This window comes from Pleurodeles waltl, chromosome 3_1, assembly GCF_031143425.1.
Source record: "Pleurodeles waltl isolate 20211129_DDA chromosome 3_1, aPleWal1.hap1.20221129, whole genome shotgun sequence".
Taxonomy (NCBI): Eukaryota; Metazoa; Chordata; class Amphibia; order Caudata; family Salamandridae; genus Pleurodeles; species Pleurodeles waltl.
Genome location: NC_090440.1, coordinates 1,698,867,881 through 1,698,893,883, shown reverse-complemented (window position 1 = coordinate 1,698,893,883; position 26,003 = coordinate 1,698,867,881). Strand labels below are relative to the sequence as shown.

Genomic DNA, 26,003 nt, shown 5'->3' with positions numbered 1-26,003 from the left:
TCATGCCAACAATAAAGTTTACAGGATACTATCTGTGCAGAACTGTTTCTGCAGCAGGTTGTTTCATCAGTGAAAACTGCTGCTGTCAGAGCCTCATTACTAAGCAACTAGCTGAAGTAAGTGTGCAGTAACCCTATTTATGGGAACCAAAATGGCCACTATGAGATCAGGAAGTCTCATAATCTTTCGAAGGACTTGATTTAGCTGCAACAAAGGCTTTCCTGTAATTCATAAAGAGGAATTAATCCATGACTTGTATAGAGCAGTTCTGTATAGATGCTTGTGGCTCCCTGCAGTGTACTGGGGCCCACATTTACCTATGCCACATGTTGAGTGTACTGTTACACTGTGTGGACACAGATAAGCAGATACCTTTACTGAAGGTGGGCACAAGAATGAAGAGGAAATAGAAACACCCTCCCTACCTGCAATTTGTCCATTAATCACATCCCTCTCCTGCTGGATGACATTGAGGCATGGCTAACAACGTAAATGAAGGTAGTATGTGGCCACTACCTGTGGTCAGTTGAGTAGCTCGATTTCTTGATAATATGTTCGATGTGCACCCACACCCCTAGAAAGTGAAACCTTCATCCAGTAAAATCCCTCTACTCCGATTTTATCATCCCTACAGGACTCAGGAGATAGGTGATATTCACTCTTTGGTCATGGGGTGCTGTTCCACTGTATGGAGGAGATTCTCATGAATTCACAACTATATTACCGCTGGGTGAAGATTAGCCCCAGCTTCACTTAAGTCTGACCAGTTGTTACTAGTTTTACTCTGGACCTCAGGAGGTGACCCGGAAGGCCATGTGTGCTCCACCACAGAAAAAATGTTGCTGTGATGTATATATCCTGTGGTAGATGTACCTGAACTTTGTAGACACCCTATATAATAGAGGCTTCTAGCCACAGATTCCTTGCCTTGGACTTATCCCTTTGTGTCCAGGATCCAGAATTTTTCATAAGCAGTACGCCTGCACACTGGTTGGTGGCATCATTCGGCTCTGCATTGCATCGTCCACGCTGGAAGTGATGTGCGTGATGCCTACATAAGTGCCACAGCAGCGTGCCGATGTCAGTTCTTTTCTTTCTGCACCAGTTAGCTCAGATCTGGAAAGAGCTACCCTCAGTCATTTTTTGACTGGCCATTTTTTGACTGGCCATTTTTTTTAATTTATTTTTTACTTTTGTTGAAGCTATTGTGAAATCTTTTATCTTGGTGTGGCTGGGATGGCCACAAGAAAAGCCTGCATTGAAGTGCTGCAACGCCTGTCACCATCAGATGTCAGTGACAGACCCTTACCTTGTATGCCTCTGGTGCCTCGGTGTGACCACGACATGAAGACCTGAGTCGATTGCCGCGTCATGCATCCCAAGTCCTCAAGGGAGCAGTCCCTTAAGCTCCTTGCAGCGTGACATGCAACGCCATGACGGTCTTGATCTTGGTTGAGAGGAAGGTCTTGGAATCAGTCAGGGAGCCATCGATCTTCATCGCAGTTGAGGTTGTACAGGTTAATCCTACAAGAAGAAGTCGAAGACTTCACCCCGTCCATCGAAGTCATCCGATGAGACCAAGGGAGTGTCATACAAGGCCTAGCTCAGTGGTTGGGTGTGCACCTGTGCTGGCTCCCCACCTCCCTGAGTTTCAGGGAGCTGGAGCACCCACCCCACCCCCGCCCAACTCCACAAATTTCATGAGGCAATGCACATCATATTTGGGTGTCCCGTCCCTGCTGGCGTGCCTTTGGACCCCACAGGTTCGGGAGGGGCCCCAACTGGTTCCCCACCAGCAGGTTCTCCCTATGTTGTCCCCAATGTCATCCCCAACACGGAGCCAGACGGGTGTTGTCTGGTGCCAACTGGAACCTTGCCCTCCAGGCCAGAGACTGAGCCCTACTCCTGCTTGGGGAAGATTGAGAGTGGCAACTAGACCCTGAGGACTACCAGGCCCTAGACCCCAGCATGGATTAGCATGAGGAATTGGTGGATGTCAGTGGACTGGACACCTCCCCAGATATTGGCATGGTCTGTCCTCTTACCATGGCTATGAAGGAGGGTGACTCTTTTGCTATGGTGGTGAGAAGGACAGCTGAGGACATGGACCTTAGCCTGCCCTCAGTAGCAGTCAAAACTAACCTCTTGACAGAGGTGCTTCATCCAGGAGTGACCCCCTCAGAACTGCTTCTCTCATTTAATGATGCCTTTACGGACATCCTGCTTGGGACCTTGTCTAAAACCTGCACAGGGACTTCTGTGGACAGGACTGTTGTCTGCCCCATTGCCCTGCCCCCAGGGAATCCCAGTTTCCTCTTGCAACACCCTAACACAGAGAGCTTGGTGGTCCAAGCCTCCACCTACCATGTGAATCCTGGCCCATTCCCTACCACCCTACTGGAAGGAAATCCAAGAGGCTGGACACCTTAGGGAAGAAAATGTCTTCTTCCACACACCTAGCACTGCGGTCCGTGAACAGCGCGTATCTCTTGGACTTTTACTCCCATGCACTGTGGGATTTGGTTGCGCAGGTGCTGCCCATGGTCCTGGTGAAGGCCTGTGCCATACTCTCCCAAGCTATGGCGGACGGGAGACAGGCAGCCATGTTCACGTTCATTTGTGGGCTAGTCATTCACTTAGCAAAGTGGTTTCTTCATCACTGCCGTACGTTGCCACACCTGGCTGAGGACGACTGGCTTCTCGGGGTATGTCGAAGCTTCACTAATGGACATGCCCTTCGATGGCTCTGGTCTCTTTGGAGACAAGGCAAACTCAGTGCTGGAGGGCTCAATAATAGCAAGGCACCAACCCCGGTCCGCCTTTTGGTCTGTTCGCACCTGCAGAAGGGGCTTTCAGCCATGTTCTTACCCATCTATCTACCACAGTGCGCTGGCTGCCCAGCCTCTGTGTAGCCGAGGATGCAGTACTCCCAGGCCCCCATGGGTTGGGCAGCCAGAGGTCAGGCCAATCCACTACCTCCCCGACAGCCTCCAAACCTCTTTAGTTTGCCCTCCAACAATCTTTGGGCAATCAGTGAGAAGCAAGATGAGCCATCACCTGCACACCTAGAGATCGATAGCATCAGACCGCCGGGTTGGTTCTTCAGATTGACCAAAGGGGCTACTACCTCCCGTTTGTGACTACCATCCAGCAATGTCACCCTCTTGCGACAGGCCGACAGAGGATCATCACTTCCTAGTCCGCCAGGAATTTGCAGCTCTCTTGGCCAAGGGGAACCATAGAGAAAGTGCCGACTCCAGAATTAGGTCGTTCTTGCTATTCCTGCTGTTTTTTAGTGCCCAAAAGGGATGGAGGCCTTTGTCCTAGCCTAGACCTGTGCCCTCTAAATTTCTTCTTGAAAAAGGAGAAGTTTAAAATGCTCATGCTTGCTCAAGTTCTGTATGTCCACAACCTGGGAGACTGGTTGGTAGGGCTGGACTTGCCGTGAGGCGTATTTCCACATTTCCGTCTTGCCTGCCCACAGGTGTTACCTACTGTTCACTGAGAGCCATAAGCACTTTCAATTTAGTGTGCTTCCTTTTGGACTTACCAGCTCTCCTTAAATGTTCACCAAGGTGATGGTGGTGGTTGCAGCTAATCTGCAGTGTTCCGGGGTACCAGTCTTCCCTTATCTCAACAACTAGCTGTTAAGGTCAGGCTTGCCCCAAGCAGTCATCTCCCACCTCCATGCTATGGCGGACCACATGCACTTGCTAGGGTTCACTGTCAACATGCCGAAGTTACACCTGACTCTCAATCAGATGCACCCTTTCATCAGAGCTGTTCTGGACACGCTGCAGTTTCATGCTTATCCTTTCGATGGCGAGTCCATGATATTCAGATTATTATACTGATGTGGGACTGACTCTGAAGCTGCTAGGCCTCATGGCCTCCTGCATCCGGCTTGTGACACATGCTCACTGACGTATGAGGGCTGTGCTGTGGGACCTGAAGTTCCAGTGGGTGCAACAAGGTCCAGATCTCTTGAGGGCCTGCAAAAGACCTGCAGTGGTGGTTAACGAACCGTGGTTGGTTTGATGACAGACCCCTCTCCCTTCCTCAAACAGATCGGACAGTAGTGACAAATGTGTCACCCCTCGGATGGGGTGGCCATCTGAGAGAGGTGGAGATCAGAGGGGTCTCTGGCTGAATTGGGCCTTCACACCAACCTGCTGGAGCTCCGGGTGATCTGGCTGGCATTGAAAGCATTTCTGCCTTCATCAAGGGAAAGCTAGTGCACATGTTCATGGACAACACCACTGCAGGGCGGGGTGGGATCGTGGACCCTTTGTCAAGAAGTCCTGTGCCTGTTGTTGGCTGGATCATCAGGGCATATCGCTGTTTTTTTAACACCTTGCGAGTTCTCTGAACGCCAGGGTAGACAAAGATGCCTAGCAGATCACGAATGGTCTCCATTCGGAGGTGGTGCAAGGTCTCTTTCAGCATGGTGGAATCCCTTGGCTATATCTGTTCACTGCCACTAAGAACGTGCAATGGCAGCACTTTTGCATACTGGAGTTTCCAAGGCAGCTCTCACTCAGATACGCCTTTTATCTCGAGTAAAGCGCAAGCTTCCTTGTATGCCTTTCCACCCATACGACTCCTGCCCAGAGTTCTCAAGAAGATAAGGAATTACCGGGTCCAAGTCACCCTTTTGGCTTTGGACTGGGCTCAAAAAGTTTTCTATTCAGAGCTGCTAAGCATGGCCATCAGTCCTCCAATCTGGCTGCCTCTTTGAAATGATCTTCTGTCACAGCAGCAGGGGACAATTTTCTACCTTAACCTGTCAGCACTCTGCCTTCATGTGTGGAGATTGAGCAGTGGGTGACAGCTGACATCTTTCGACTTTCTTCCTGAAGTCTTCAGTGTAATCTTGACAGCCAGGCGTCCCCCTACTGAGATGGTACGCTCCTGCTGCTGGGGCAAGTTTTGCACGGTGTGCAGAAAGACAATTTGACCGACTTTCTGCTACCATTTCTAGGCCTTTCTGTTCATCTCAGCCCTTCTTTTTTGCCAGATCGGCCATCCCGTTTTAGATACCCTGTTGTAAATAATTTTTTGAAAGGTCTTCAACATCTGTTTCCAGTGTCACCCTTTATCATGCCTCAGTGAGACGTCAGTCTAGTTATCACATTTCTGATGTGCACTTCTTTTGAGCCACAGTACAACTGTCCTCTCCGGCTCCTTACCATCAAGACTGCCTTTTTAGTGGGAATAATTTCTGCCTGGACGGTCAGCGAGCTCCAGGTTTTGTCACCTACACCTCCGTACCTTTCCATCTTTCCAGATAAGATGGTTTTTCACTGTAGAGCTTCCTTTCTGCTGAAAGTTGTCCTTCCCTTTCATACAGGACAGTCCATCACTATGCTTCCTTTTTATGCTCTGCTGCACCCCTCTAAGGAAGAGGAGTGACTCTATTGACTTTACCCAAAAAGAGCATTGTCGTTCTATCTTGCCGCACAGGAGTCTCGGGTGGACGACAAACTCTTCATGGGGAAAGTCAGAGCCAAGAAGGAGAATGCTGTGCAGAAATGGACCATCTTCCGACAGACCCTGCTCTGCCTTAAATTCTGATACCCAGTGTCCATAAACCAACCAACCCCTTGAGGGTTTGTGTGCTCACGCCACCAGAGCTAAAGCTGCGACCACTGCATTAGCATGGGAGTTCCATTCCTGGAAATCTGCCAGGCAGTAGTGTGGGCTTCTCTGCGCATGTTATGGGAGTTCCAGTCCTGGACATCTGCCAGGCAGTAGTGTGGGCTTCTCTGCGCATGTTCACCAAGCGCAACTTCCTGGACAGTCAGATCCATCAGACAGGGCACTTTGGTCCTGCAGGACTTTTTAGTATGAAACAGTTTCGCATAGCCACCTCCAGAGAGATATTGTTTGGTTATCTATTCTAAGGTAAGTAATCTGCAGCTAGAAGTGTCTATCTCATGACCAATTACTTACCTCTGGTAACGCCTTATCTAGTAGCGACTCTATCTAGCCACTGATTCCTTACCGACCACCCCCAACAACCTTGCTCTGCAAACAGTTTTCTAGGGTCAAGGCTGTTTCCCTTTAGGGCCCTAGTTTTCCACATCAGTGGTCAGTGTTCTACATGGCTCCATGCTCCTACCGGGGAAAGTCACAAAAAGAAACTGACAGTGCACAGGGGTGGCACCTATATAGGCACTGTGCACGTCACTTCCGGTGCGCCAACACCATATGAAGCCAAACTACGCCACCTACCGACACACAGGGATACTGCTCATGAAAGATTTCCGGATCCAGTGTGACTCCTGGGCATAATTCTAAGGTAAGGAATCAGTGGCTAGATAGTTTCTTCCAGATAACGCGTTACCAACGGTAAGTAACTTGTTCTTTTAGACATAACTGGGATCTGGTCCACTGTTTTCTATCCCCATCAGTCCAGCCAGTGGGGCTAGATGGGCCCTTCACTATTAATGAAGACTGAACATTGGCCCCCTGCCCTCCAAAAAAGCTCACATTCCTGTGTTAGTAGCTCTAGCTCCCATCATTCGAAACATTAAAAAAACAATGCAAGTATTCCTGTAATCTACTGAATCACCTCAAAGCATCCCCATTTGGGTAACATTGGCCAAAGGGCTTAATGATTCTGAGTGGTAGGTTTTTACACGTCCTGTTTTTGTGGGTGTGAGAGAACCATGCTCAACAAAATTGCATGCAGTTTTGGCTGTAGCAGCTATGGGGTTTACATGGCTGCTACAGCCATACATTTATCACCTGCTCAGAGCAGGAGGTAAATGTATGTGCTAAAACTCCATGGAATTGGAAAGTCTGTGTGATTTGACAACTAGAAAAATTGTGGCCACACTGAAATTCCCCATTCCACAATTGCACTGCACTGGTGTGGTTTTACTAGACAGTAACTGTAAATTTGCATGATAATTTTCTGTTAACCCTAAAACAGTGCAACTTGTAATCGGGTCCATAGCTTTTTGATGTATATTCCTATTTTCAAATGCACTCTGTTCTACTAATGCCTTTGTAGTTATTGAGGTTCATGTATTTTGTCAGAATAAATGTCTAAGCCCTTGTTTGTCCTAGATTAAGTCCTGACTTTGCACTCACTAATCTAAGGGAATCTAGTGCTTAAAGGGATCTCTTGGTTTTCCAATTTGGAGTGTGCCCATATTTTCCCTGTGACCATTTTTTCAGCCACAAGTACCCACGCAGAATACTGCCCAGTAGCTTCTGATTACTCCAGGACTCCTTTTCCATATGTATAAAGTTGTACTTCTGAATCAAAGTGCTTACTCCTGAAAGTGACACAGTGTGTTACATTGGTCTATCAGTTTTTTTCCCCATCTTCTTATGCAGACGACACTCAACTGCTCATCTCTTTTGATCCCAACCCAGATCTGGTCAAAAATCAATTTAAGCATTGCATGATGAAAATCACTAGCTGGATGATCAAAATTTTACTCCAACTAAATAGCGAGAAGTTCAAGATCGTACTGTTTTTGAAGGCACATAAGCGTTGGTCAGCTGACTGGTGGCTCTGTGATCTCGACCTGCCCCTCCTTCTAAGCAGGTGGTGAGAAATTTAGGAATGAAACTCAAATGGGCATTATCTTTGAGAGACCAAGTCAACACCACATGCGGCACCTGTGTTGCCACAATGAAATTGTTTTAAAAAAAGTCTTCTCTTGGTTACCTTTCATCTCCAGGAAATCACTGGTCTACACGCTGACCATTCACCTGGATTATGTCAGTGCACTGCTATTCACAGCTAAAATTACCCTGCTGGCCAAAATTTAGTCATTCAGAATATTGATGCCTGGTTGATTTGTAACCTACCAGCCCGGTCATCCTCTGCCCCCATTTTAAAGGATTTGTATTGGTTGCCTATAAAAAATGAGCAATTTTCAACCTCTCCTGCTTGATGCACAAGGCCCTGTATCAGGCCCAGCCTGTGTACCTACATCAAAAACTGAAGTTCTATTTGCCTCCCAGACAGCAGATATCCTCTAATAAAGCGTTCCTGCAGATCCCTCATGTTTGTGCTACCAAATTTGGTGGCAGAACCTTCTCTTACCTAGCCCCTTACCATTGGAACATCCTCCCTTTTCACATTTGCACCTGCCTCAATTTGAGGGACTTCAAAAAATTGCTTAAAACATGTTTGTTGTAGTCAGCCCTTCCTCTGCGCACCGCCGTGTTACTCTTTTGAGAGTGAATTGTGTGCGATAACAGGTACAAAGTAAAGTAATCCATCAAAGTAGTCATGACACACCTCTGAAGTAAGGATGGTTCTGAAATACTGTCTTTGGTGAACAGAGGACTTTCTTCACTTTAGACGGTTCGTGATTAGGAAACTAGGCAATGAGGAAAATAAACTTATTGATGAAAGTGATGGCAAGTATGTTCTCAGGTTAGTTCCAGAGTTCAGAATTAAGTCATGCAAATTTTGACCCTTCATTGCATGAAGATACTTGGAGAGTGCATAAAGCAAACATCAACAAATGTTATGCTTTAAAGATGAACCTCTTAATTTCATGCAGTTTAAATAGGAGATCGCTGCATGGCTAAAGGTTAACCGCATAACAAAGTAACACTTTACAACAATAAATGGAGCAGTCATACCCCTCCATAACTAAGCAGCTGGCATTTATTATATACTCATCTCATAATCGTCAGTCAGAAGCTGCAAATCATGGACTCCCAACTTTTGTAGTCCACTGCATCTATAAAATGCTAAAACCAACTTTGGACCAGTCATAGAATCCATGTACATCAGAAGTTCTAACAGCATGAATTCACATTTATCATTTTTGGCAGATTGAAGCTGCAGAAACTAGTACAAATATTTGTTAATTCGCCTCCATCTTACTTGGAGTCATGGTGCAGCCTTTTCTCTTGATAAGCCAGTTTGAAATCTAGTTTGGAGAAAAACTCAGTTCTGTTCAAAATCAGCATCTTGTTGATGTTGCTTAAAAAAAAACCTCAATGTTACATTCTTTATTTAAGATAATCACAGGGAGCAACCTTTTGGTACCCTCTACTTTTTCATTTATCCACTTATGAAGCTATCTTAGACGACATCTTCCATTTTTCTCTCAAGGCACGTAATATTTTCTTCAGTCTATAATTTACTGGTACAGCATTCCTTTTAAAATCAATATCATGAACATAACTTTAAGAAACACCAACGTTTTCTTTCAGACACCCTGCCATTTTTCCACAATATTTCCTTATCCTATTCCCTCTGTAGTGAATGACTATTCCACCTCTACTTGGAACCCCACTCCTAGATCATGTTGATAATGGCAACCTAAAGTTTCATAGACAACTTCATACACTTTACCCTTCTAAGAGACCTACTCTTTTTCTTAGCACCTTAACAGTCCACCCTCGTTATCCTACATTCATTATATCCATCTAGGCACATGTAACCCAAGAATCCTGGCTGGTGTCAGTCTCATGGGAAGAGAGTTCTATCTCTGGTCATACCTTTGCCATGGGGTAACACAAAGTCTCCTTGATGTAAAAAAAAATGAGTGCCTTGAGAGTATTTTGAGGTTGTTTTAGTGAGCTTTTTATCAGCATGTTATTTTAGCCATAGACCTGCCACTTGTGCCCTTCAGCCTAATAATTTATTTTATTCATTTTAATTTGAGCAGAAGCTTAATTCTGTGGTGATGTTTAATTTCTTTCGTACACTTTTAGCCTAGGAACTGTTTTAATTCTTCTTAGTAGGACATTCTCGTTCTGTGCTCCCTCAAGGCTGTAACCGATATTGTTGTGAGTACAAAGTGTAATACCACAATATTTGCCACTTCATGAGAAACATATGTTCGGTGGCATGTGTAGCTGCAGATTTACATGCTGTGCATAGTCCGCCGTCCGGTGTTGTGTCGGAGTGTTACAAGTTGTTTTTCTTCGAAGAAGTCTTTTCGAGTCACGAGACCGAGGGACTCCTCCCACTTCGGTTCCATTGCGCATGGGCGTCGACTCCATCTTAGATTGTTTTTTTTCCGCCATCGGGTTCGGACGTGTTCCTTTTCGCTCTGTGTTTCGGGTCGGAAAGTTAGTCAGAATCAACGGAAAATTTGTCGGTATTGTTTCGTTCGGTATCGGGATAGTTAGGGCAAATCGACACCGAGCCTTAAAGAGCTCCGGTAACCCGTCGGGGTATTTTCGATCCCCCGTCGGGGCCTGGTCGGCCCGACCGCGTGCAACATCGAGACTGATGGAACGGACCCCGTTCCGATTCTGTCCTAAATGCCACAGTAAATATCCTTATACAGACCAACATTTTGTCTGTAACTTGTGCCTGTCCCCCGAGCACAAGGAAGAGTCGTGTGAGGCCTGTCGCGCGTTTCGGTCGAGAAAAACGCTCAGGGACCGAAGAGCCAGGAGGTTGCAGATGGCTTCCACGCCGACAGGACAACAAGGGTTCGAGGAGGAGGAAGAAGAAGAAACTTTCTCTATCCGCGAATCGGATTCGAAAGAAAGATCACACGAAAAAACAGACAAAGCCCAGGGGACGCCACTGCCAACAGGCCATGGCATAACCCATAAATTAGGTGACCGTCCATCGTCACCGAAAAAGGGCGAGCTGGTGCCAAAGTCGTCCGACTCAGGTCGTGACACAGGCACGCAACACTCTCGGGACCGAGAGAGTGGTGCAGAAAAGGCTCGACACCGAGATAGCGGAACCGAAGCTACTCGACACAGAGACAGCGGCACCGAAGCTGCTCGGCACAGAGATAGCGGCACCGAAGATGGTCGGCACCGAGAGGCCAAGACACCGAAAAAGAGAAAGATCTCGTCGGAGCCGAAAACAACTAAAGACACGGTTTCGGTGCCAAAACACCCGGCAACCGAACCAAAAACCAGTTCCTACTCAGAGGAACAATCACTGTCCTCCCAACTAAAAAGACACAGATTTGAGGAGAAATTACAAACTACAGAGGTAGATCACACGCAAAAGCGGATCTTTATCCAAAGGGGTACAGGGAAAATCAGCACTCTTCCCCCAATCAGAAGGACAAGGAAACTTGACTTCCAGCAACAAGACAAGCCACCACAAGCAAAGGTGGTAAAGAGGGTAACTCCACCACCCTCTCCACCATAGTCAACTCATGTATCACCGGCACAGACTCCACCACAATCACCAGCTCATACCACCATGAGCCAGGATGATCAGGCAGCATGGGACCTCTATGATGCTCCAGTATCGGACAATAGTCCAGAGTCGTACCCAACTAAACCCTCACCACCTGAGGACAGTACAGCATATGCACAGTTGGTAGCTAGGCCAGCCGAATTTCATAATGTATCTCTACATTCGGAGCCTATTGAGGATGACTTCCTCTTTAACACCCTGTCCTCCACCCACAGCCATTATCAAAGCCTTCCCATGCTCCCGGGAATGCTAAGGCACGCTAAACAGATTTTCAAGGAGCCTGTTAAAAGCAGAGCAATAACTCGAAGGGTGGAGAAAAAATACAAGGCACCGCCCACAGACCCTGCTTTTATTACATCACAACTGACACCAGATTCAGTAGTCGTAGGAGCAGCTCGTAAAAGAGCCAACTCGCAGACATCAGGCGACGCACCACCTCCGGACAAGGAGAGCCGCAAGTTTGATGCAGCTGGGAAAAGGGTTGCAGCACAAGCTGCAAATCAGTGGCGCATCGCCAACTCGCAAGCACTCCTAGCGCGATACGACAGGGCCCATTGGGACGAGATGCAGCATCTCATCGAGCACCTCCCCAAAGAATTCCAGAAACGAGCAAAACAAGTGGTTGAAGAGGGGCAAAATATCTCCAACAACCAAATACGTTCTTCTATGGATGCAGCAGATACAGCTGCAAGAACAATAAATACTGCTGTGACAATAAAGAGGCACGCATGGCTGCGCACATCTGGCTTCAAACCTGAGATACAACAGGCAGTGCTCAATATGCCGTTCAATGAACAGCAATTGTTTGGCCCAGAAGTGGACACTGCAATTGTAAAATTAAAGAAGGACACTGACACAGCCGTAGCCATGGGCGCACTCTATTCCCCGCAGGGCAGAGGCACATGTGGCACATTTCGCAAAACAACTTTCAGAGGAGGGTTTCGAGGTCAAGCCACAGAAGCCAGCACCTCACAAACAAGACCACCTACCTACCAGGGACAATATCAAAGGGGTGGCTTTCGAGGCCAATACAGAGGGGGCCGTTCCCAAGAAACCGGGGAAAGTTTCAGGGTCCCAAAACCCCTCAAAATAAACAGTGACTCACAGGTCACACAACCCCTTCACACAACACCAGTGGGGGGAAGACTAAGCCAGTTCCACAAATCATGGGAGGAAATAACAACAGACACTTGGGTCTTAGCAATTATCCAACATGGTTATTGCATAGAATTTCTCCAACTCCCTCCAAACGTCCCACCGAAAACACACAATATGTCAAAACAGCATATAGACCTTTTAGGACTAGAAGTTCAAGCATTACTGCAAAAAGACGCAATAGAATTAGTACCAAAACACAAAAGAACACAGGAGTTTACTCACTGTACTTTCTAATACCGAAAAAGGACAAAAGTCTGAGACCAATATTAGATCTCAGAACACTAAACACCTACATCAAATCAGACCACTTTCACATGGTCACGTTACAAGACGTAATACCACTACTGAAACAGCAAGACTACATGACAACGTTAGATCTAAAAGACGTGTATTTCCATATACCGATACATCCCTCGCACAGGAAATACCTAAGGTTCGTATTCAAAGGAATACATTACCAATTCAAAGTGTTGCCATTCGGAATAACAACAGCACCAAGAGTCTTTACAAAATGTCTAGCAGTAGTAGCTGCACATATCAGGAGGCAGCAAATACACGTGTTCCCGTACCTAGACGATTGGTTAATCAAAACCAACTCGCTAACGAAGTGTTCACACCACACAGATTATGTTATACAAACCCTTTACAAACTGGGTTTCTCCATCAACTATGCAAAGTCACACCTTTTGCCGTGTCAAACACAGCAATACTTAGGAGCGACAATCAACACAACAAAAGGGATAGCCACTCCAAGTCCAAAAAGGGTTCAAAATTTTCACAAGGTGATACAAGCTATGTATCCAACACAAAAGATACACGCAAAGATGGTATTAAAACTCCTAGGCATGATGTCCTCATGCATAGCCATTGTCCCAAACGCAAGATTGCACATGCAGCCCTTACAACAGTGCCTAGCATCACAATGGTCACATGCACAGGGTCAACTTCTAGATCTGGTGTTGATAGACCGCCAAACATACATCTCGCTTCTATGGTGGAACAGTACAAATTTAAACAAAGGGCGGCCTTTCCAAGACCCAGTGCCACAATACGTGATAACAACAGATGCTTCCATGACAGAGTGGGGAGCACACCTCAATCAACACAGCATCCAAGGACAATGGGACGTACATCAAAGAAAGTTTCATATAAATCACCTAGAATTGTTAGCAGTATTTCTAGCGTTGAAAGCATTCCAACCAATGATAACCCACAAATACATTCTTGTCAAAACAGACAACATGACGACAATGTATTATTTAAACAAACAGGGGGGAACACACTCGACACAGTTGTGTCTCCTAACACAAAAAATATGGCATTGAGCAATTCACAACCACATTCGCCTAATAGCACAGTTTATTCCAGGGATCCAGAACCAGCTAGCAGACAATCTCTCTCGGGATCACCAACAGGTCCACGAATGGGAAATTCACCCCCAAATCCTGAACACTTAATTCCAAATTTGGGGAACACCTCAAATAGATCTATTTGCAACAAAAGAAAACGCAAAATGCCAAAACTTCGCATTCAGGTACCCACACCGGCAATCTCAAGGCAATGCTCTATGGATGCATTGGTCAGGGATATTTGCGTACGCTTTTCCCCCTCTCCCTCTCCTTCCATATCTAGTAAACAGATTGAGTCAAAACAAACTCAAACTCATATTAATAGCTCCAACATGGGCAAGACAACCTTGGTATACCACACTACTAGACCTGTCAGTAGTACCTCATGTCAAACTACCCAACAGGCCAGATCTGTTAACACAACACAAACAACAGATCAGGCATCCAAACCCAGCATCGCTGAATCTAGCAATTTGGCTCCTGAAATCCTAGAATTTGGACACTTAAACCTCACACAAGAGTGTATGGAGGTCATAAAACAAGCTAGAAGACCATCCACTAGACACTGCTATGCAAGTAAATGGAAAAGATTTGTTTGTTACTGCCATAATAATCAAGTCCAACCATTGCATGCATCTCCAAAAGATGTAGTAGGATATTTACTACATTTACAAAAATCAAATCTAGCTTTCTCTTCCATAAAAATACATCTCGCAGCAATATCTGCTTACCTGCAGATTACTCATTCAACTTCTCTATTTAGAATACCTGTCATTAAAGCGTTTATGGAGGGCCTAAAGAGAATTATACCACCAAGGACACCACCTGTTCCTTCATGGAACCTCAACATTGTCTTAACAAGGCTCATGGGTCCACCTTTCGAACCCATGCATTCTTGTGAAATGCAATACTTAACGTGGAAAGTTGCATTTCTCATTGCCATCACATCTCTAAGAAGAGTAAGTGAAATACAGGCGTTTACCATACAAGAACCATTTATTCAAATACACAAAAATAAGGTCGTTCTAAGAACAAATCCAAAATTCTTACCAAAGGTTATCTCACCGTTCCACTTAAACCAAACAGTGGAATTACCAGTGTTCTTCCCACAGCCAGATTCAATAGCTGAAAGAGCACTACATACATTAGACATCAAGAGAGCGCTAATGTACTACATTGACAGGACAAAACAAATTAGGAAGACAAAACAACTATTTATTGCCTTCCAAAAACCTCATACAGGAAATCCAATTTCAAAACAAGGTATCGCCAGATGGATAGTAAAGTGCATCCAAACCTGCTATCTTAAAGCAAAGAGAGAACTGCCTATTACACCAAAGGCACACTCAACCAGAAAGAAAGGTGCTACTATGGCCTTTCTAGGAAATATTCCAATGACCGAAATATGTAAGGCAGCAACATGGTCTACGCCTCATACATTTACTAAACACTACTGTGTAGATGTGTTATCTGCACAACAGGCCACAGTAGGTCAAGCCGTACTAAGAACTTTATTTCAAACTACTTCCACTCCTACAGGCTGAACCACCGCTTTTGGGGAGATAACTGCTTACTAGTCTATGCACAGCATGTGTATCTGCAGCTACACATGCCATCGAACGGAAAATGTCACTTACCCAGTGTACATCTGTTCGTGGCATTAGTCGCTGCAGATTCACATGCGCCCACCCTCCTCCCCGGGAGCCTGTAGCCGTTTAGAAGTAGATCTTGAACATTTGTACATTTGTAAATATATTACATTAAACCTTCATTTTGTACATACGTATTTATTCCATTGCATGGGCACTATTATTAGCATACACAACTCCTACCTCACCCTCTGCGGGGAAAACAATCTAAGATGGAGTCGACGCCCATGCGCAATGGAACCGAAGTGGGAGGACTCCCTCGGTCTCGTGACTCGGAAAGACTTCTTCGAAGAAAAACAACTTGTAACACTCCGACCCAACACCAGACGGCGGACTATGCACAGCATGTGAATCTGCAGCGACTAATGCCACGAACAGATGTACACTGGGTAAGTGACATTTTCCTTATTCTTACATTAGGGCAGTTTTCTCACAACACCAGCTGTTTTATTATAAAATATCCCTCTGCCCCCTATTCATAAGAGGGAGAGTTTAAGCCAGAAGAATTGCCACAGCATGCTGTTGCTGTCTGCTGAAACTTGACATCTTTCCTGCCTACATGGGAAAGGACTCTCAGTAGAACAACAGCCCTCTTTGCTAGTACCATATTCAAGTATGGGGGATAGTGTCTTCCTGGGGATCCTGAAGGGCAGATTATGGCTAACACTACTGTGCTCTAGTAGTACCTTAATAGTGTAGGTAGGAATTCCAGTTCTCAGCATTCTGACACTATGGAGGGACTTTTCTTATGTTTCATTTTCCTTGTCACCGCATTGCTATTATTATGTTTTATCATCCTAATCATTGCAGTACATGCCATCATATCTAGAACGCAGTTGATTCAATAAAATGTATTGAACTAATTCTTGCTTCTGTTTGTCTTTGCATGTGTGAGACAAATGTGACTGAGAGAACAGGATGAGATCTGTTACATTACGATTTCCATGAAAATTCAGAATTTCATGCCCACGGTTGCCACAAATTAATGCACTTTTAGATGCTGGTGAGGTACTGCTAGCTGGGTAGAAGGGTTAGGCTGACAGTTGTCACACGGTGTGGAATTGGACTCCGTTCCCCACAACCTGCTGGTGCTGCCGCCCAAATCCAGCAGTCTCATTGGGACAGTGAGAGCCAACATGACAAGAGGGGCAGTTGGTAATCCTGCTGTTGTGGCTTACAGCTGTTACCACTTCAAGGTCCTACTCCTAGGATCCCGTAGAGTACAAGGACCCCGGATCCTCTCCCTTTGCCATTGCAAATCATGTTTAACATTACCCTCCGAAAGTTTTCCACGCATTTTCCCACTTTCTTTTCCACTCGCACCATTTTTCCTTTTTTTCTTTTTCAACCAGGGATTAGAAAAAAATCGGAGCAAAAAAGATAGAAATCCACAGATTTTTATGTTTGCCTGTCGAGTGAAATCTGAGCCGTAGTTCGCTACACTGATAGATTTCCTGAAAGTGCAGATTAGTCTTAAATATTGTTGTATCACAAGTAATGACACTTCCTACCAAATAACTTCCCTCCCCCACACACAGGCATCTCTAAAGGACAAGAGCCATATGTGCCAAGATTGGTTATAGAGATTTCCAAATTGAGAATATTAACAAATCGCAATTTGGAAATCACAGCTACTAACCTATGAAACTTTTATTTTTAAAATAGTGGGTCACAGGTCGACCTACCTCATGAATATTAATGAGGTAGGTCACAATTTGTGAACCACTAGGAATCAACACCATCACAGGAAAGGTGGCCTGCTGAGGTCAGCAAACCACCATGACAGTGATTGTTTTTAGATAGAGCAGTCTTTTATTTAAATGCACCCATTTTCTAATAAAATAAAACGGGATGTGTTTAAAAAGAGAAATGTGATTTATTTTTTCTTTTGTTTGTTTAAGAAGACTCAGTGGACAACTTCCTCCTCTTAAACAAACTTTTTTTCATTCACGAAGGGGAAGTTGTTCCCAGGGCACCCTGTCCCATTTGCAATTACATTACCAGTGCACTTCTGTAGTTGATAAATTGATAATGTTTAGCAGCCGCAATTCATTTGCAAAACACTAATACACGCCATTCCGATTCAGTATTTGGAAGGGATGCCTCTTCCGATTCGGTATTTGGTCGCAAACCAAAATTTCCATTCTGTACGTGCAAACGAATAGCAGTGTTTGTTTGATACATACAGATTTTTTTTTTCTTTCAAACACAAATTGGCAAATCAGCCCATTTGCAATCACAAAAAATCTTGGTACATCCATCCCCTTGTTTTTATATGCTAATGCAAAAGTACTCTTTTGGAAGTGGAATGGAAAATGGTAGGCTACAGTTTCCAGACCTATGGGAAACGACTGTTAAACAGAGTGCTATGGAGTCAGAATTTATCTTTACAATTTTTGAATTACGATAAATTTTATGTCAAATTCTCTGTTTTCCTAGATCTGAGTGTTTTAGTTAGCAGCTGTCTTCATTGAGACAGGAGTGTCTAGGATATCTTTGTCTCTGACTGCCCCCACTCACTTGATGCCTGACAGATCCCACGCTCTTCATCATATTCCATTTTCTGCAACAGCACTTTCCGCATCCTTCTATCTTCTAACATTATCCTTAATATAACAGTCATTGCAATAAGCAGGTAAAAAGTGGATTTGATGCGTAACAGGATTTTTAATTTTCCTATTGTTACTATGCAGTGTAATCTGAACCCTAAGTAACTGTTTCTCCGTGGCCCCAAATCACAATCTGCGGCTAAATTCATAAGCAGTGTACCAAGTTCATCTCTTGTTTTTCAGTTGCATGGAACTTGTGCGGCTCCATCGCCAAGTTGAAACCCTTCTCAAATGTTCCCATCCTCAACTTTTATTGCAGTGTCCTGCACGTTCTTAATCATTTTCCAAATGTTCATCCACTATTCTGTCTACAAAATCAAAAGCTCTCTGTCCCCGGAGAATTTTGTAGCACAGCTATTTTCCTTCAAGGCTTGTATTATATCCAATACATACAAATGAGTTTTTATTTTTTTTATTTTTTTATTTCAATTAAGTGAATAGGTGAAACATATGTATTATCTAAGACAGTGTATCATGCATTGTGAAGATAAAAATCTGATACTCAAAAATATACTCACTCAAATAACTGCCAGTGGTGGAGGAATTGTTTTTCTGGAGAAAAACGCAGAGTAACTTTCTAATTCAGTCCCTCGTCACAAGATATCAGCATTCAGGTAGCATTTCATTTAAGGTTGTATTTACTTTTCCTGCACCATGGCTCCTCAATTAGGGCAGAGGACCATCGCCCCTCTGAATAAAATGCTGCAGAGTCGAATAATAAAATGGTAATAAAATTAATGTATTACTATTTTATTTTTCACTACTGTAGGAAGCAGGCCTGGTGTCTGCTGGGTACTTAAGATACTTACACTGTATACCAGGTCCAGGTATCTCCTATTAGTGTGGTGTAGGCAGTGTCTAGAAGCCAGGCTCTCTAGAGGTAGTTGTGGATGAGCAGCCAAGGCTTATCTAGGAGACATGCAAAACTTGCGCAATACCACTGTAGTCACACAGCCCTTACACACATGTAAGAAAACACTCAGTGTTACAAAAATAAAAGTACTTTATTTAAGTGACATAATACCAAAACGTATTAGAGAGTCAACCCTCCAATACGAGGTAAGTATCACACTTCAATATATACACTAGTTATTATCATTAGGCATAGAACGTGATGAACAGTGCAAATGCAGTTAGATAATAGTGACTATAGGGGAAGCCCAAACCATATACTAAAAAAATGGAAAGGACCCCCACCTGTGTAAGTGTACTGTGTAGACAGGAGCTGGGGGTACTAGGAAACCCCAAACATAAGTACCACAGTGCGCCCTAGCAACCAGGAGGAAAGGAGTAAATTAATAGATGTTCCCCAATCCACCAAAGGGAAAGAAAAGAAGAAAATGCAACACCCAGACAAGACTGCAAGAAACCAGCGGTGGATTCCTGAAGAGGAAGACCTGTGGAAGAAGTGGACCATGTCCAGAAGTCACAGAAGAGTCCAGGAGGAGTCCATCAGGCTGTGGATGCAGAAGTTGGTCGACGGTGATGTGAAGAAGGTCAGCTCTGCAACCCTGGAGTCGGTGAAGAATTCCTCAGGGATGGAGATGATGTCCCACACTGGAAGAAGAATTGCATTCGAGTTCTGGTGCAGGAATTCCACCAACAAGCCTTGGCAAAGGCAAATGTCACTGTTGGTGGAAAGTGGACTAGCAAGGCCCAGGAGGACTCATCACAGGAGGGAGTCACAGGGGACCCTCAGCGACACAGAGAGCTCACAAGAGCTGAGGCAGCACCCACAGGAGTCCCACAGGATGGAGAGACAGGAGGTCCATAGAAGCCAACGCAGCATTACCGGAGAAGGGTCCCAAGCCGCCGGAGAAGCACGCAGAGGGCTGTGCATCACAGGAAGTAGTGCTGCGGGCTAGGGCTACACACAGCCTGAAGATCCCTTGGAGGAGATGCAAACAAGCCTTGGCAGCTGCAAGAGACACAGCTCACGGAGGTACTGTCCTGCATGGGAAGGCAAGGGCTTACCTCCACCAAAGTTGGTCAGCTGGCAGAGAGGACCAAGAGGACTACTCTGGACCACTTCCTTTGATGCAGGATCCATGCAGCTAAGGATGAGAGGAGATTAACGGAGCCGGTCTTCATTACCGTAGGTTCTGCGGATGCAGGGGAGTGACTCCTTCACTCCAAGGGAGATTCTTTCTTCCTTCTCGTGCAGCCTGAAGACTTGCCACCCTCAGAGGATGCACAGCTGGGGAAAAGTTGCAGAATCTGGAAGGAGCAGTGGAAACACTGTTGCAAGAAGAGTCTTCCTCTTGGATCCAGATTGTTGGTTCCTGGAGGCTCCAGTCGTGGTTCCAGAAGTCAAAGTAAGGTTGCAGAGGAGTCCTGCTGGAATCTTGCAAGCCGAATCTGAGGACCCACCCAAGAGAGAGACCCTAAATAACTGAAAGGGGGATTGGTCACCTAGCAAGGTGACCACTTAATAGGAGGGGGCTCTGACGTCACCTGCCTGGCCACTCAGATGCTCCCAGAGGTCCCTACCAACCTTGGATTCAAGATGGCAGAACACAGGGATCCTTTGGAGGAGCTCTGCACACCACCCCTGAGGTGGTGATGGACAGTGGAGTAGTCGCTCCCCTTTCCATTGTCCAGTTTTGTGCCAGGACTGGAGGTCCCTGAACCGGTGTAGACTGGTTTATGCATGGAGGGCACCAAATGTGCCCTTCAAATCATACCAGTGGCTTGGGGGAGGCAACCCCTCCCAAGCCATGTAACATCTATTTCCAAAGGGAGAGGGTGTTACCCCCCTTTCACAAAGGAAATCCTTTGTTCTGCCTTCCTGGGCTTGAGCTGTTCAAGCAGCCGGAGGGCAGAAACCTGTCTGAGGGGTGGCAGCAGCTTGGGCTATCCAGAAAACCCTACAAGGCTGGTAGGAGCAATGCTGGGGGTCCTCTAAGGAGCCCCTAGAGTGCATGGAATCATACCTCCCATACTGGCAACAGTATTGGGGTATGATTCTGACATGTTTGATACCAAACATGCCTAGGTTCCGAATTACCAATATGTAGCTGGACATAGGTAGTGACCTATGTCAAGCACGTAAAATGGCATCCCCACACTCACAAAGTCCATGACAGCTGGATTGAGCAGGCACAGGCCCTCAGTCCCTGAGGGAGCATTGAGTCAGCACGCTCAACCCAATCCCTGCCGCTTCTCTCATGCTGCTTAACATTATACGCAGCATGAGAGTAGCAGCTGGAATGATTTTGAGTGTTGGCTGTGAAACCACGTGCACCCTGCAGGGCTGAGGCACACCGAGATGAAGAGGACAGGAGGAGGGGAGCCAGTGGGTAGCACTGTTTTATTTTTAATGTTTTGACCCACTGACAGGCACTGTGAGAAACTCACACTGCCTTCTGGCCTCAACTCCAGCACTATCAGTCATGCTCCGTTATAAACACCGTTGAGAGCTTTGGTGTTGACCCTAAAGGTATTCAAAATGTCCAAGTGCCTGTCAGTGGGTCAAATTGAATGATTTGTTTGCCCGCCACTTATGTCTTCTGACAGCCACCCCTGCTTTTTCTTTGCATTTCCTCCCCTCTTTACACAATGTCCCTCTTCGCTCCTCCAGGCAGTCACTTGTGTTATAGCCACATAGTGTTGTCACTCTGTAGGAAAGTGCCCCTTTTGCACCTGGTCACCCCCCACTTGTTGCCACTGGTGCTGAGGCTGTTTGACTGAGGTGCACTTGGTTCCTGCTAAACAGGTCCCCAGAGTCAGTGCTCTTTCCCTAAAAGCAAGGTAAAATATCGAATTGTGTACAATTAGCACACTCTCTAGTACCTCTGTTAAGTCCCTAGTAAATGGTACTTCTGGTGCCTACAGCCTGGACACTGAAGAGGGTCCCTACGGACTGCAGAATGTATAGTGCCACCCTAACAGACCCCTCTAAAAAAGTGCACACAGCCTGCCAATGCAGACTGCGTGTCACGGTGCGAGCCATGAGAGAAAACACGACATGGCACACTTGTGTGCCATGTCCCATATCACTGCATCTAAGTATATGTAAGTCACCCCTAGAGGAGGCCATAGGGCCCTAAGGCCGAGTGCATTATATTTGGTGCGCAGACATACCTGTATGAGCAGATAAGCCCCTGAGATGTCTAGTTCGATTACTAGACATTGTAATTGAATAGGGAAGCCATCTTAAGGTATGTAATGGACACTCGTCATTACGAGTTACACAGATTCATAATGGCTTCACTGAAACCTATGGTGTGTGGTATCAGACACCTCATTTTGATGAATCCATACTGATGGCAGTCTTGGATTTATTATGTCATGCACTCACAGGCTACCTTAGAGGTGCCCCCTGAAAACTACCAGACCCTTAGTGTGCTGGCTGACTGGTATCAACAAGCCTGCAACCACAGACATGTTTCTGATCCCCTGGAGGTAAGAGCCCGCTCTCTCAGAGGCCAGAAATAATGCTTGCTCCAAAGTAAAGTGTTATCACCTCCTCCATCGGGATAATTAGTAAATCTGCATACCAAGGCCATGGACTTCAAAGTCCCTGCTGTCTTTTGAAATGCGATCCCATCTTCCCCCCCGCCACTCCCTGCCCTGGGGCCCATTTGCCACCAGGACATGCAGGAATTTAGCTATGCAAGTAGGCATGTTACAGTACCCGACTAGGAACACCCCTAAGGTGGGCAGCCTGATGTGCTCTATGAAAGAGAAGGGTTCCACCATCTGGTTTTAGTGGAATTCAGAGTTGGGACAGGGTTATGCCCACTCCCCCCAGGTAATATAGGGGGTATAGACCCCCCCCCCACTCTTCTTAACTCCCCAAAATTGAGTATTTAGGTGGCCCCCTGAAACCAGAAGTACAGAATAGTCTGACTGAAGAAGAAGAGGACAAAGAAGTGAGAACTTTCGACTGCTAACGGACTTTGGCGCGAAACTCTGCCTGTTTACCTGCTCCTGGCACGACAGTCACAACAACCCGACTTGTACTGCAGCTGTGCTTCCGCCAAATGTCTTGGAGGGTCTCCAGCACTTCCCCAAGCTGTCAGCCTCTCCCTTTAAGAGCCACTTGCCTGCAGGCACCAACCTCAACGTCCAGCTCACCATTCTGCTGACCACGGGGTCCACCAACACAGCAGCTGCCCAGGAGGAGGTCACCATGCTCAGGGAGGTCATATCCGTCTCCCCACCAAGTGAGAAGACGCCAGGACCCACCGGAGCCATCCTGCACCAATATCTGGGGTACCGGACTCATTGCAGCAATCAACACTTGTTTGAGTTCTATCCGGACTCCATCACATCCAGAGACCAGCTGTCGAGGGACGTCAGCATCACAGAGGCAGCACTGAGAGTGGATTAGCTGCCCTGTTTTGTCCCCTTCTTGCAGGTTAAACCAAGAAGTGTGGACGACCCTGGCACAGGATTTCCCCAATAAGCAAACCCCACAGCACCTGAACCCTCCCTCCCACCCCCACCAACCACCCTGCTGCACATGATCTTGACGGCCCGCACCAACCAAGCCCCCCCTCCTTGGGAGCTCACAGACTTGTCCCCAAGTCCTCCTCTACAATCTGTTTCCAGGGGGGGGGGCCCTCTGTGCTAACCGTGCAGTATTCAAGGCACCTGACCCATCTAGCACCTCTGCAACTGGACACCCCAGGGCAGGTAAAACTGTACTGCTGGTGTTTCTAGTGACCTTTTTTCCCTAGCACCCCACAACCTAAAGGGGACCCCCGGGATCCAACTGCAAGGACCCCTGTGCTGTACTTTGCCCATTGAAAGTCTTTTACGCCTAAAAGTGCATTTGAGTGAACTTGTTACTTACTTGCAAAAATCGGTACACTGCAACAGCACTCGTCTTTGAAGGTTTTCTGGTGTTGAAACATTCTATAAAAGTAACTATATTTTTCTAAACATTGGTCTTGAGATTCTTCTTGAGTGTATGTCTCATTTATTGACTGTGTGTTCAACAAATGCTTAGCACTACCCTCTGATATGCCTAAACTGCTCACCCACATTACTACAAAAGACAGCATTTATGATTATTATTGTAACCCTTCTAAATCAATAAGGGTTCCCCGACTGTCTACATAGTTTTCTCTTAAATTGGTACACTGCATAGACAACCATCTTCCTACACACTCCTTTTTCTTCATTGGATGTGTGCAACCACACTCCAGCTGTCGCACTATTGATCCAGTTAATATGATTCATCGTACTAAAATGAAGGCTAGAATAATAGAATTCTGCTTTCTGTCCAACAATGTAAAGAAGATACTACTACCTCATACTGTAGTGACCTGACCAATTGTGAAATCTGCTCCTCTGACAAGTTGGGACACGTAATAATCAAAGTTAGGGTGACATAGTGATGGCTGTTTGTAACGAGTGGTTACAATGTTAGCAATGTGATCAACTCATTTACAGCGTGAGAGACTATTCTTAATCATGGTGTAATGATGATTCGCTACATTGAAGTTTGACACCTGCTGCCATTGTAAAATGTATGAGAGATTAGTTTGGGAAATGTTACAAGTCTTACTGTAATACGTGATGATCATTCTTTTAGTGGAATTTCTTGTTGTTTTCTCCACAGACACAACAAGTTTCCAAGAGGAAGAAGAAGAGGAAATTGGAGAGCCTGCAGAGGGAACCATACCACCTCAAGGATGGAGACACCATCGGGGTGCAGGTACAGAAACTTTCTGTCACCCTAAGGCAAGGCAAGGGGGCTGACACCAATGTGGAGAACATGCTTGAAGACAGGTTTGGGACAGTACAGAATGACACCAGACACTTATCTTATTTATTAAACACAAGTTTTACATATCAAAGAAGTCCTGAACCCTAGATCTTTTGTTGTTTAGTTTTTGTTTTTAAATGCTTTAGATACCTTCACTTCATCTGCGTTTATTGGTGGAAATGAGCTCCATTGCAAGATACTTTTCCAGGAATCAGTGGACAGATATAATATCTTTAATCTTTAAAGCAGTGCTTCCAAATCTTTTTAGAACCATAACCCAATTTTTAGAACAACAAACGTTCGCAACCTACCTTGCTTTAATGGACATGAAGTATCATTTTTCTTAATGTAACAAAAACACTGTATGAAAGTGCATTTTAATTTACAGAGCACGTTTACTTTTAAAATGGACACTAAATTTGCACAGGCATTGAGTTTTACTGATAAAGCTATGTTCCACACAAATGTTAATGTGTGGAAATTTTGTTTCCATTAATATTTATTGTAGGAAAGGGCCATCTTTCTAGCACAGTTACTAACTTTTTGCCTGATGTCAGTGTCTTTAGAGTATAGTTTACTAGGATCCTGCTTATCAGGACACCATTGACTAAGCTCACTCATCTAAATTTGGTTGCTGGAAAACCTTTTACCCCCACAATTGGCATACTGGTACACCCATGTAAGTCCCTAGTATATGTTACTTAGTCACCCAAGGTATTGATACACAAGGGGTTCCCCATGGGCTGCAGCATGTATTGTGCCACCCTTGGGAGTCCGTGCAAACTGTGTCTTTGCCATTGCAGCCTGCGTGAAAGGGTACCTGCACCCTTTCACCACTGGACCTGGTCACTACACTTAGACATTATAAGTCACCCCTCTGGTAGGCTCTTCAGTTCAAGGGCAGGGTGAATGTCCTCAAGTGTGAAGGTACCCCTGCATGAGCAGGTTTCCCCTACAAACACCAAGCCAATTCCTGGACTCTGTAAATGCGGGGAAGCCATCAAGGTATGTAGTGAACACTGGTCAACACAAGTAGTCCAACTACATAATGACTTCTCCGAACCTAGGTATGTTTGGTATCAAACATGTTGGAATCATGCAACTACACCAATTCTTAGTTGCATGATACCATGTACTCTGGGGGTTCCTTAGAGGATCCCCCAGTTCTGCCTGTGCAGCCTTACTGGGTCTAGCTGCCAGCCCATGCTTCCGCTGACCCGAGACTCTGTTCTGCCCTCCTGCTGGTGAGCCAGGCTCAGGCCGGATAGGTAGAACAAAGGATTTCCTGCAAGGGAGGGGTGTGACTAACGCCCCCTGTGTATTAGGTGTCTAAGGGCTGGGTGGGGTGGCCTTGGAGCGCCA

At 45.7% G+C, this 26,003-nt stretch overlaps 1 protein-coding gene across 2 annotated transcripts in view; it reads left to right on the top strand.

Moving 5' to 3' along the window:
- Positions 1-26,003, top strand: part of USP40 (ubiquitin specific peptidase 40) — a 570,914-nt gene that overhangs the window by 477,890 nt on the left and 67,021 nt on the right. For both annotated transcript variants that reach the window (XM_069225530.1, XM_069225531.1), the window contains one exon: positions 24,495-24,590. In XM_069225530.1, coding sequence (XP_069081631.1) covers positions 24,495-24,590 — 96 coding nt within the window. The remainder of the gene's footprint in view (positions 1-24,494; positions 24,591-26,003) is intronic.